Raw genomic sequence first — 13,938 nt, 5'->3', positions numbered from 1 at the left:
ATCAATGATCAAATGCATTTCATTAGCAGCACCTGGCCACTAGAAAGCAGTAAGGGTGTCCTTAGTTTTTATACAGTGCTTCTACATTTTGGCCTTATTTTTGTTAATAACACGGTATAATAATATGTCATGTGTTGTTGTTCATCTCATTTTAAGACCTATTAAAGACCAGATAGTTTTAATTATGTCCTAATACAAATGTTTGTTTTTGCTTTTTTGTGTGTGTTTGTTTGTTTTCACCATGACGGCATAATAATCAATTGTGTTTTAATATGTTTGAAACAATAAACGGGGATGAATTATATTCTTTAAATGGTGACAGAGAGAGTACAGACAATGGTTACTGAAGATTTGTTTCAACAAGATCAGTAAGTATCTGATGTCAGTATATTTTGATCCAAATATGATAATACAGCCCAATCTTAGCAATTTGAAAGTGAAGCTAACACTCACCTAACTCTCTATCGTGTGTGTCAAACTCAAGGCCCGGAGACCTTTTAACCCACTTATCAGGGCTCCAGAAACCTGAAAAAAGTAGATTGTGATTTGTTGCTTATCATGTGCCTTTTTTCACACTTAAAGGCTATATTGAATATGTAAACAAGCGTCTACACGATGAAATATCTTTTTTCTTTTCCTTTTTAAAAGGCAGTTTCTCTTAAGATTTGAGATGCCATGTCTGGGCCCTTAACAAATATGTAAAGAAATAAAGATTGATTATTTTGTTTTTACATGAGGATATATTTCTTTACCTCCCATACTTTGTAAATGGTAACTGGTATTCTTGAATAAATCATATAATGGTAAGCAATATGTTGAAAATTATTTACAGAGGCCATTGTGTGCATAGACCAATTGGATGTAGGGAGAATATATGAGACAATAAACAATATTATCAAGGATTTCTTAAATTATGGACATTTTCTCAGTCAGAGTATTGTTTCAAACCTTCCAGTGACTTATGAATCAGTAATCATCCAAGACCTCCCAGAATATGCAAAACATATTGCTGGAATATATTGTCATTGGCAGGGATGGTGTTAATTAAAGAATGTCAGCTGTCAAACTCACATATACACATCTGGTCCTTTATGTGTTCACAGCTTCACAGTGGGTAAACCTAAATTTGACACCCCTCCTAGATTTAGTCTAAAATTAACTTAAGATACAAAATCTATATTTAGAATAGACATTTTAAATTGTCAGGTACCATAACTAATGATTCAGAAAAATATCTTTGTAAATATTCTCTGTATGCAAATGGTGATGAGTGCCTCTCAGTCCCAGATTGTATCTGTGCATAGCATCTTAATGTATTGATATTTCACATGCAGCATCTTTTTATGTTCAGTGTACTTTTATAGAAATCATTCTGATTCACTTGTTATTAAAAAATTATACAGCTGAGCTTGAATTTCCCACGTCTATATGTGTATATCATAATGTTACATAACGCAAATAGATTGGCATTCAGCCAACCATGCCTTTTTTCACGTTTAAAAAGAAATGCACATGCATTGTATTGGATAGCATAAATTCAAAACTTGTGCTGATAAATACATTTAAATTACTAGTTTGGTTCACATTTTTCTGATATACTTTTTTATGTTTAAGATGAATTTGTTTTGGTATAAATTCTGTTTTAAGTCGATATTGTGTTAAAAGAACTTCGCCCCTTAAAACATTGTCTCATTTTCTCCGTCTGTTTGTGTAAATCCACCTCCATTCATAAGTGGAGCGCTTCTCTCCCCCCCCGTGTGTTTCAGCGAACAGGCAGTGACCTCACGGCGCCATATTAAAATGCTTCCTCCTCTTTGCCTGTCTGTGAGGTTGTAGCTTAGCAGCCGCAGCTAGCCGCCAGTCTGCTTTTTTACATCTACAAGACTGACAGAGGGCAACGACGTGATGGAAATTGATTCGCTTCAAGAAGCTCTCAGAGGTTATACTCAGTTTATTCCTCTTGTTCTTTCATCGGCCGAGACCACACGATATTTGTGTCCGGCCCAGATTACTCTTTTGTAACAAATGATCGGATTGTATCTCTCACGCTAATGGCGCTAGCTAGCTGATACTCGAGGCTAGCGTTAGCTAAGGCTAGCATTATAAGCGGTTTCACGGAAATGGTTTAGTCATGAAAGAACGACGAGAAAATACAACTTATTCCTTTGGATTTACTGTAAAGTTCTTATGTATTTGCCCTCAGTAACTGATCATATTCTCACAGATATGTATTAAGTATATGACGACTGTCACCGGCTTTTTGTACAGTTATTTGCCGGCTATGGTCTTCTGGCTAACTTAACATGCTAAACTTAGGCTAGCCAGCGAATTAGCAACACTGGTTATGTAAATAGATAACTTTAACGAGACAGGGTGACTCCTCAGGGATCTGCTACCAGCTTTTTATGTGTCGGCTAGAGTAGATTATAACTGAAAGTAAACAAAATATCCAGGTTTATTGGCAGAGTTATCAAAACTGTTGGGAAAGCTGAGGTAAATCAAAGCCTGTGCACCTCCACTAGTTAAATGGTCATGTTAAGCCACTCAGGGTTTTTTATTTTATTTTTCATCTTAACAGATTTCGACAAGAAAGGAAAGAAGGAGCCATCTCCTCTACTGGAACAGTTTCTATGCCATATCGCCAAAACTGGCGATACCATGTAGGTGAAAACTACAGACCTATTTATTTTATCCCTTTGCTCTCTCTCTTACTCACACACACACACACACACACACACACACACACACACACACACAAATACAAATACAAGTGTTATCATTTTAAATAGGCCCTGTATGATGACATTTTATAGACTTTTTGGACTTGAGATAACAGCCTAAAGTATGTGTGGCTCAAAGCTTTCGTGACTATAAGTAATTTCAATTTGCCGTTATATTAGTTAACATGTGTTTTTATAATGGGATCATTTAAAATCATAAGGGTTTCTTACTGCAGTATCCTGTAGTAAGTACTGTTGAAATCTAAGTGAGTTATTCTTACATAAGGCATAAGATTAAAGAAAATGGGCCAAATAAACACGTGGGGTTGGGTGATTAAAAAGGAAATGGTAAACAGAACAATTATTAAAATATTGTAATAAGAAAAGTTTAAGGTACTAACAAAGACCTATGATGGGCATTCACCTGTATTTTGGGGATGGGAAGTGAGTTTGTTTGTGGCGGGTCAGCATTGACCTGCTACCAGAAATTCCACAATTCCACATGCTGGTGCAGACAGCAGCCCCTCAAGCCAGCAGGAGGAAACGGTGGCAAATGACAAGAGGTGTACACAAAATGACCACTAGCTTTCTTTTTGTAAGTGTTGTAAGAGCTTTTTCAAATGGAGGTGTCAGATGTCCAGGGCCCTCTGCAGGGATTTGAAGCAGCTAGTCAGTGTGTGTGGTTGTAGTTTTGGTGTCAAGCTAAAGATGTTTTGGAGTATCTAACTTTCATACATTTATGGTTAGTACAATACTGATTTAACACAACAGATAAACATCAACCACAGTGTTTGCCTAATGCCATTTTTTTATTTTTTATTTATTTATTTTTTTGCAGCTAGACCTAACCCTGGTAAAATTTTACTACACACGTAAACACATATTCAGTCTAGGGGTGACATGTTTTTAAGGCCATGATAAAATTACTATTTTCACAGAATAATCAATAATAATAATCAATAAAGATTTTTTTTAAAAACATTTTTTAAAATTGTTTATTTGACCGTTTTTTTTTTTTTTATATTGCATTTGATTTCCAAAATGATTTGTGGTATCTGACATTACCTGGTCTTAGATAATCGCAAAAATACAAAAGTGTGGGGTAGAGTTCAGACTGTAAAAATACAGTGGAAGGGTCCATTTCTTTTATATAGCATAGGTCTGTTAACTTTAACAACATTGCAGTTTCTAATTTATGTGCCATTTGTCACAGTGATGGAAATGCTGAACTTTGACTTGTTTTAAGCTTCTAACATGTCTTCTGCCAGTGTGTTGACCTGTTTCTAATTATTCACTGTATTTCCTTTAGGGTTCAATGGTCTCAATTTAAGAACTACTTCCTGTTTAAATTGGAGAAAGTGATGGATGACTTCAGAGCCTCAGCACCTGAGCAAAGAGGTCCTGCAAATCCCAATGTGGAGTCAGTTCCATTTGAAGATATGAAAGAGAGAATTCTGAAGATTGTGAAGGGATACAATGGGTGGGTACTGAGCTGAAGTGGAACACGTGAGTCAGAAGTGGTATCAATAGAGAAGCCAAGCAAGGTTACCCTGTGTGTTATATGTGCACATATACACTTTTTCTTTCTTTCGTGTTTTTTTTTTTTGGCTTGTTGTGAAAGCATTTCCTATTGCCCAAGTCTTTTCAGGCCAGCTAGTTTGCACTTTCTTTCAGAATTTTGCATAATGTGTGTCAACAGTACTTTTATTCATCAATTTTAGATACATTTCAAGTTAATTTGTGGTTGGCAGCTTTAAATAAATGAGTGTACTGAGCAACTAGTTCAGTTATTTGCACAATTTTGCTGTTAAACCTATAGTTAAAGGAACCATGCTACTATTTATAACCTACTTTCAGAGTTGGGATTTAGCCCACCTCCAACCCTTCAGCACCATCTAGACCACAAAAGACCAGTTCTAGATGAAAAACCATGCTGTAAAACTAGATTAAATTAGCAGAGTACAAAGATTGTTCAAAACCTGATTCAACTGAGTTGTACCCAACTAAGTTTGTTTCTCTTCATCTCATCCTCAACTGGTTGCCCAACTGGACCCTCTCTTATCCTGGTTCTGCCACAGGTTTCTTCCTGTTTAAAGGGAGCTTTTCCTTCCCACTGTTGCCATAAAACTTGCTCGTAAGGGGTTGCCTGATTGCTGGGGTTTTCTCTGTATTAGTGTAGGGTCTTTACTCTACAGCAGCGGTCCCCAACCTTTTTTGCGCCACGGACCGGTTTATGCCCGACAATATTTTCCTTTAAGGTGACGTATAAATGCAACAAAATAAAACTAGTACCGGTACCGAAAAAAAAAAAGATTTATTCATAACACACGAGAAAGGACCCAGGAAAACCGAGTTAACGATAAAAACGATAACAAAATAACGCTGAAAACCGATTTAAAAACCCTGAAAACCATACATTTCACACCTGAGCCTCAACTCTCGCGGCCCGGTACCAAACGACTCACGGACCGGTACCGGTCCAAGGCCGGGGGTTGGGGACCGCTGCTCTACAGTATGAAGCACCTTGAGGTGACTGATTTGGGGGTATATCAATCAACACAGAGTTGAATCTCATTTCTTAAAGGGAGACTATTAGAGCTCAGAACAGTGTTTCTCAATATTATCTGTCCTTCCCTGTTGATTTTTATAACTGGTGACTTCCCACTTACGAACCACATAAAATAGATTCATGGACCTTCTGAAGGACACTTGTCCTGGTCACTGTATGGTGAATCTGTTGCTCTGCTTCCATTTGTAGAATCCCGTTCACGATCCAGCGCCTGTGTGAGCTACTTACAGAACCTAAGAGGAACTATACAGGAACAGATAAGTTTCTTCGGGGGGTGGAGAAGGTAAGACGTGAACAGAAAAGTTAGGTATTTTTCAACTAATTGAAGTCTGTGATTAACTTAGAAATTTTTATTTCCCTCTAGAACGTAATGGTGGTAAGCTGTGTCCATCCAATCTCAGAGTAAGTGATGTGTTCAAGTTTAGAGTTTAATAGAATATTTATCTGCATTCAGTGTCCATGCAGAGGGTTTTAATAATGCATTAATATTTTTTCTCTTTCATGCTTTTGCAGAAAAAATGGATGCAGTGCTGTGAATAGAATGAATGGAGTAATGCCTCCTGGAAGCACATCTGCGTTTACAGAGAGGTTGTGTTGAGGACAGATTATTGACCTGATTTAAAAAAATAAATACGTATTTTCATTTATTTATTTGTTTTGGTTTGCTTTTGTGATAGGAAAGTGAATGGTCCAGGAACTCCACGACCACTGAACAGACCGAAAGTTTCTCTGGCCAGCTCACTAACAGCTAATGGTCTGCCAGACAGCACAGACAACAAAGACACTGACACGGACCCAGATGGCGACAAAGATTCCAGGTATGTCCGAATTCTTAACACACCAGGAGCACACCCTGTCGAGCGCAATCAAAGCTGCTGGTCTCACGTGTATCTCTGGTTTCTTATTTCATTGTTAGTGAGGTTTCGGCATCAGGCGGATCCCCGGGAAGCTCGGTAAAGAACAAACACGATGAAACAGAAGAGGACATGGAAGCTGAACAGCAAGAGGTGAAGAGACTTAAGTTCAGCAAGGATGAAGAGGAAGAAGATGAGGAGGAGGATGAAGAGGAGGAGCATGGGGTGGATGCATTGAGGCCTTCAGATGTCACCTGCCACTCAAAAGAAGCAGAAGCCATGGTCCAAGAAGAGGAAGAAGAAAAGGTTGCATATAAGGAGGATGAAGCCCCTAGCAGTGCTGCTGCCACTGAAGACCAAGGTAGGTGTTCTTCAGTGCTGTTTGTTCATTGGTTGTGGACGTTAAGGCAATACATTTAGTACTGAGCAGTTTGAGGTTACAAAGTCGAGCTGACTCTACAAACGTAGATAATGAAAAATACAAGCGATCGTGCAAATGTGCTGGCTGTATTGGCTGTTTAAAAACAGAAACAGTTCAGATGCTTTGTGATAGTTTTCCTTGTTCAAAAACATGCTTCAGAACTTTACCATAGGGAACCTGGAGAACAAGTCGTGGTACGGCAAAACAGCTTGTCACTATTTTGGTTAAAAAGTAATTGTTTTTATGTTTAAAAGAAAAGAAAAGCGAGACTACTCATTTTCTTACAAATGACATGCTTGCTCTGACTTTACACTGCAACATGAAACATCAAAGTCAGAGTTGGCTTTAACTCTGACATATATAACTATAACACGTAAGGTGTGAACATCTGGTACTTTTTCTGTGATCTGAATAAAGGGACAACTTGTGGCTTTTAGATTTTCAAGGGTACTTTTCACAAACACATGTTTTGGTGTCTCTTGTTGGTTGTTGAACAATTCAAGCAGTACTTTCTGTGTAAAGTGTGACTGCATGCAGTTCAATGTAACTTCCTCTGTTAAAGTAGTAACCGCTGTTGTTTCCGCGCTGTGGTTGTGGGAAATATTTATGAAGTTAACTAGTCATTCATCTGTTTGAACATTTTTGGAAACTGTTTGGTAAGTTGCAAATACGCTGTTTTTTTTCCCCCACTCCTTCAACTGTGCATTTCATGTTGTCACTGTTCTTCTCAGCAGCACCTTCACTTGTGACAACTTGGTGAACCAAGCAAGTTCAAAGATGCATATTAGAAATTACTCCATGTCTATATCCTCACAATTTGTTTGTTTTTTGTGTCATTTAAATGAGTGAGTTACATCCAGACTACTGATGTGAAAATGTTCTTTGTCTTATTAAGGTAAAAATGCTCCCAGACCAAATAATCAGAGCAGGCTACACAACTGTCTTTATAAAGTCTTTTTTTTTTTTTTTTTTGGAGGGGGGGTGCGCTGTGGCTTTTCTGCCCAGTATTCAACATCATGACTGAGGAATTGATATAGATTGTAACCAGTTTCCAGTCCAGTTTCACAAATTGTCGCTACATTGATGTAAGCTGTAGTTTAACTAGTTAACTAAGGAATAGCGTTGAAAATAAAACTGACCCCATGTCCTATTAATACCATATAATTTGATGCACAGTGTGTGTAATTTGGGCAGCTGGCAGAAGAGAGGGACAGCCGAGCTGAGGGCCGAGTGGTGCTGGATTTGTTAACGATGAAGCAGGGATTACTCTGCACCCGCAAGTCTGCGAGTTCCACTGGTGTAAATGTCATCATTACGCAGTTAGCAAAAGGATTCATGCAGACGTCTCTGTGCCTGTTGTTGTTGTTGTTGTTTTGTTTTTTTTTGTTTGTGGTGAACTTGCATTACAATCCAGGCATCGGACTTCAAGCGGATATCAAACGAGTATAATACGAATGACTACTTGGCCGTTGGGTCTCCAGCTGTATTCTCAGCACAATATAATCCAGGTTTAAGAAGCCAGGTCTGCTGATACCTGAAGATGCTGTCAGTACCTTTTACTGCAATGACAATGTGGTGGCTGTGGTTCTTACATTACGTAGTTTAGACCAGAGTGGCCTACAAATACCTCTGCATGTGTACTCGTAGAGCAAGACCTGAACAGATGGTTAAGTAAAGTAAAAAGGAATTATTTGTAGGCACGAAAGGATAGTTTTAAATGATGTAAACCACATAAAGAGTTCATTTACTGATACAAAAGGTAACATTTCATTTATTATAATGCAGAAGCATTATTGGAGGTGAGAGTGAATTCTCAAGAATATATAATTTTCTTTCTGTAAATATCTTCATACTGTACTCGCCAGTGTAATGTTGGGATCGCGTGCATCCCTCCCCCTCTGGAGCTACTTTTGATTTAGTTTTTCCTCTGCTCTTTTTCACTTTTCTTTACAGAACCAACTAGCAGCACGGCGGCCGATGCATGTGCAGACTCGGGCCAGGAGGCCGAGCAGGCCGAGAGGGAAGTGCCGTGTGGCTCGGAGGACGAGGGCAGCGACATGGATCAGACAGAGCAGCAGGCACCCACAGGTGACCTGGAAAGCCCCGAGACCAGCAGAGACAGTGAGGAGAGCAACAGTGACCCAGTCATCAGCAGCAGTAGCAGCAGCGATAGCAGCTGTAGCATAGAGGAGAGAGCAGAAGCGGCCAGTGAAGATGTAGCTCTCACTCCCTCCAGCAGTACAAGTGAACCTCCTACAGAGGGCGATATGGGAAGTGCCATCTTAAACACTGGGAACACCGAGGAGCCTATGGAGCAGGACTAGACTGAGAGCCTCCCCCTCCCTTTGCAGCCATGTGTGACCATAAACCAGCTTGTCCTTGACTCCAGCTTGACTGTCACTGGGAACGAGGACAGCACCTCAAACACAAGAAGAACGCCTCGTTACGCTGTGGACACTCCTCCAAAATGGCTACCTGGCACTGATGTGGGCATCCCAAAAATTTTTTCTTTTCCTTCTTTTTAACTGGAATATTTTATTGATCTTCCTCTCTTCTGTTTTTAAGTTTGCTTTTAAGTTTCCCCTAAAAGGGGTTGGTTTCTGCAGCTGTGTTTTTGTTTTTGTCTTTCTCTGGGGTTGTTTGAGTTCTGTGGTGGTCTGGTTGTTTAATGCCACTCACTCCAGCCATTTTGACATTATTACAGGATTGGTAGTCTTTAACCGTAGTGTAGCACACTGCCAGGGTCAGAACAGAGCTGCATCAGATCTTCATTATTTAAGAATTTCACATGTAAGCTAAACAAACCAGCAAATCTGTTCCTGACCTAAACTATGGCAACCAACTAACCAACGTGTGTTCCACCAGAGATGTGAGATCCCCCCCCCCGTGTCCTGTTTAACCCACCCCACATTGATACACTACCAATCCTACTGAACAGTACTATGACGGTCTACCTTGTAGAGGCGTCCTTTGTAAAATGATATTTCGGATGCATAAAACCAACATAATTTATGATCATTTCGATGAGTTATTTTGACGTATATTTGTTTTTTGTTTAGTTTCGTCTGCCAGTTGTAGTTTCCAAATACCAGCTGTAAGTACAAAGATCAGATGCTTTCTTTGTATTGTGATGTCACCATGTTGTTTCACCAACCGATATCCAGAGCAGTTTTCTGGTTCCAGTTCTACACTTGTTTCTGCAGCTGTACTTTTTGATATTTAGAATTTTAAATTTCTGTAAAGTAGATTTTTTTGTAGATTGTAATACAGTATGTGTTCACTGCCTTTGTGAAACCATATCTAATTGTACAATTTCTGTGTATACTCTGAATGCTTTTGCTTTCAATGGGGTATTCAGAAACAGCAATAAATGTTAACATTTTTATGGTTGGTGGTCTTGCTCACTTAACCATTCATGTTGGACATTAATTATTTAGGAATATGTAGATGATGTGAACAACAAGCATATATTTGATGGCTTTAGTTTAGGGGCGAGTTCTTTCCAGGGTCCAGTTTGGGGGTGTGTGTGCGTGCTCATTTGTGAATGAGCAGGAAGTCCAGCCCACTAAATGGTTGTGTAATATTTGGACTTGACACTGTCCGTATATTATTTCTTTCTGAATCCTTGTCGGCTTTACAGCCCTTTTAATAATGAAGTTGCTACCTATGGCTTAGATTGCCACAGAGTGTTGGTGATAAGTTGGTTAAGCAAATCCTGGCACATTTCCACTTGTGTTTTTTTTCCAAGCCTAGTTTCACTGGACATTTCTTCCTAGTAAAAGGGAGTTTTTCCTTCCCACTGTCACAAAGTGTTAGTCATGTGATTGCTGATTTTCCTTTCCAATACTGTAGGTCAGGGGTGGGGGAACTCAGGCCTCAAGGGCCTGTGTCCTGCAGGTTTTAGATATGTCCCTGATCCAACACAGCTGATTTAAATGGCTAAATTAACTCTTCAACATGTTTTGAAGTTCACCAGAAGCCTGGTAATGAGCTAATCATCTGATTCCGGTGTCTTGATCCATGGTGAGATCTAAACCCTGCAGGACACCGGCCTTTGAGGCCTGGAGCTCCCCCACCCCTGCTGTAGGGTCTTTTCCCTGCAATATAAAGTGCCTTGAGACAATTGTTGTTGTAAATGTGGCAATATATAAATCAAATTGAATTTTCAGAATGTGTTTATACTTAAGATCAAAAAAAAATTTCATACATAATATAAAAACACTTGATCAGACGTGTGGCCCTCGAACTAAAATGAGTGATGCACATGGATGCCTGGTTTTACAGTAGTTTCTGATTTGGAAATAATTTTCGTACCCTGGTTTTTCCTAGCCATACAAAGTTCTGCTGTACTCTAATTCTGCATCACACACACAATGGCATACCATAGTTTTAACACTAAAGGTAGGTGGATCAGTCCAGATGTTGATAGTTGATTCCAACGGTGGTATTTGTATCAGATCGATACTTTCGTTCTGTCCTCTTATTTTATTTATAGCCTATATCACATTTAAATAACACAATGATCCAAACTGCTTTGGATCAGAACCCAGTTTTCAAAATATGTGGAAAGCTGAAAGGTGTGTTTTGTTGCGTTAACTAATTATTGAGGAAAGTCAAATTCATAAATCACAACACACTGCTCTCCCCTACATAAGCTGCAATACTGGCCCTGTATTTACTTTGTATCAGATCAATACTAGCTAAAGTATTACACAGCACTACTTAGTATTAAAGATAGTAATGTAATGATAACTTATGTAAATTCATCAGAACAAACGAGAAGAAAAAATCGAAATTGTTGTTTACCCTGCATTGTGACACAACTCTGTTCCCAGTATTGCATGTTGACTGATGCAATTCAGCCTCAACACTGGCTGCACATGCAATAACATGCTGGGATCATGAAAAACAGCTGGTGCTAAGAACTTTAACAGAGCTTCTAGTCCTTTTATGAGCCGAGGTAAAACGTGCCACGTAGCCTGCATGACAACAGCCTGTAATGAAATGCAGCTGTTCTGTTCCTCCAGCAGTTGCTTTGTTAGGTTTATTCCTCCGTCACATGTGCAGCGGTCGACTTTAATGTCCAGCTTTGATGCCATCATGCGCACATGGTGTACGAAGTGTAGTTTGTAGTTCTGTTAGGTTCCTCGTAGGCCAATTACAAGAATCATGTTTTCTGTTCACAGGTGTACCCTTCCTCTTTGCCCTGTGAGAGCAGGGACAGACTCCTGCCCCCACTGTAACGCTGAATTGGATAATGATGTTAAAAAATGGATGGAATTTTTCATTTTACATAAAAGAGGAAAAAAACATGATCTGTTTGACTTTGGAGATATTAAAGACATGTTTTCTGTTAAAGCTCACAAGCATTTCTGGGCCTATGGCTACAATGGAAATATAAAAAGGAGTAAACCTTTGACTTTTAAATAAAGATGACCTTTCACCTCTCTTTCTTCGGTAAACCCATAAGCATAAGAGATGCTTCTGCCTGTATGTCCATATTATCATCTTTTGCCGCTGCCTTCACTGCTGAAATTTACCCAGGCTCACAGAGGAAATAAAGAGCAGACTGCATTAATCTGTGCAGCTCTGATTAAACGGTGGGCTTTGAAGACTAGTCTCCAGGGAGACAAATGCCAGATCCGGAGGGATATTAAACACAGCTTTGACCCAAGATGATTTTTAATCTGACCCGAGATTCATGAATGGCAGGTGCTGTCCACAGAGGAAGATGGCAGTTTTCATAGGTTTTGTGGTTTTCATAACTACTCTTTAGTGCATATGTTATTCCCATAGACTGTATATAAATGTTGGAATAACCACCGTCATGTAACCCATTGGTTGTTGACAGTTTGAAACATCAATGTCAGCATTTTAAGATCTGCCGTTATGAGTTTTGGAGCTAAAAGTGAGACTGGAGCCTTTTATTGTTAGCAAATGCTGGTATTAGCAAATTGCATCAGTATTTATCTGGTAATTAATGTTAAGCAACACACTAATAAAATACTTGAACTTTGCTCACCCCAAATGGCAACCTGCCCTTGAGCTCAGATATTAAAGGAATCAGTTACCATGTTAAATTTCATGACAGTACAGAAAAATACAAAACAAGTACGGCTGCCAAGGGTTGCCAGCAGGAAGCGTCTTCTCTCCAGAGAATTTGGTCGCATGGTTTAAGCTTGCAAACTTGCATCTGAACAAGCCACAAGACCTCTGGAACAATATTGTCCGACCGTTGAGACTGAAGTGAAGCTGTTTGGTCATAATGAACAGCATCACATTTAGGATAAACCAAAAGCATATCAACACAAAGACCTCATACCAACTGTCCTGCACGGTGGCGGAGGCCTGATGATTTGGGTTCATTTACTTGGGCGACTTGCAGTCATCAACTCAAACAAGAACTCCTCTGTATAACAAAGTATTCAAGTCAAATGTGAGGCCAAAAAAAGATGAATGAAGGTATAGCAGTCCAGCCCTTACTCTCAAATACTAGTGCTTCTACAGGCTATTGATTCATTTTATATGAATCACAGAGCCCCTGTAAAAACTTTGTCTCACATAATCAGCAATAATAGTCATAATAACAACAATAGTAGTAGTATTACCATTAGTGTTAGCATTATTTAAACTGCTGGAATAAAAGAAAAGAAAACACCTTTCAGATAAAAAATATATATTTCGAAACCCTTCGCATGGTGTAAATTGTCTCACTGCCGGCAGACTTGTTTTTAGCAAGTAATTATAAGAGTTTATGTAGAGGTTGGAGTGATAGGTGGAGCGAATAAAGTGGAGCCTTTGATCAAACTCCTCAGTAAAATAACTATGAAATTAAAATCCAACCCACTCTGCACCCCACTGGGGATTGGGGGTGTCTTTGGAAGTTTTTGTCAAATCATAATCGTTCCCTTGAGTCGTCATGTTAAGTGGAAGGAGTTCAGCGTTGGATACAGTCAGCGACAGTGACAGGATTAAAAGAAGAAATATACCGAGTCTTTTGAAAGTCATTATAACAGATTGGAGCATGCGAGTGGCTCAATAGGATTGAAAGTTCACAGATGGAGCAGCAGCAGTGTCAGCATCACTACGTCCTTCCTGACCAGTAAGAGACCGGCAGACGCAATCTCCGTGTCATCCAATAGAGGGTACTGTTTAGTTTCGCAGGCAGACCAAACATGCTTATATCCTCCTCTAAGATCAGAATGCAGCCCAGGTTTTCTTTCTCCCCCTCCTCCCCCTCGTCCTCTCGCTGCTGCTGCTCATGGTGACATAGTCAGTATGCCTCCTAATACACTGCCTTGAATCATCATGACCCCTTTCAGTTCCATCCAGCGCTGTCCGCACAATGAACCCTCGCCCGTCTAATTTTCTTTC

At 39.5% G+C, this 13,938-nt stretch overlaps 1 protein-coding gene across 2 annotated transcripts; it reads left to right on the top strand.

Moving 5' to 3' along the window:
• Positions 1-1,784: 1,784 nt before the first annotated feature.
• ppp4r2b (protein phosphatase 4, regulatory subunit 2b) lies at positions 1,785-9,954 on the top strand. Of its 2 annotated transcripts, none has more exons than XM_040002978.1 (9): positions 1,785-1,939; positions 2,579-2,660; positions 4,030-4,200; positions 5,479-5,572; positions 5,654-5,691; positions 5,803-5,877; positions 5,967-6,107; positions 6,206-6,504; positions 8,518-9,954. In XM_040002978.1, exons 1-9 carry the CDS (start codon positions 1,906-1,908, stop codon positions 8,886-8,888), a joined length of 1,305 nt encoding a protein of 434 aa, XP_039858912.1. In that variant the 5' UTR covers positions 1,785-1,905; the 3' UTR covers positions 8,889-9,954. The 2 variants fall into 2 exon arrangements, with proteins under 2 accessions (XP_039858912.1, XP_039858913.1); XM_040002979.1 differs by lacking the exon at positions 1,785-1,939 and adding an exon at positions 1,986-2,493.
• The last annotated feature ends 3,984 nt before the right edge of the window (positions 9,955-13,938 follow it).

The sequence above is a fragment of the Simochromis diagramma genome, unplaced genomic scaffold, assembly GCF_900408965.1.
Source record: "Simochromis diagramma unplaced genomic scaffold, fSimDia1.1 OVJJ01000646.1, whole genome shotgun sequence".
Lineage (NCBI taxonomy): Eukaryota > Metazoa > Chordata > Actinopteri > Cichliformes > Cichlidae > Simochromis > Simochromis diagramma.
The sequence above is the reverse complement of the archived record's forward strand: the minus strand, read 5'-3'. Positions and strand labels throughout refer to the sequence as shown.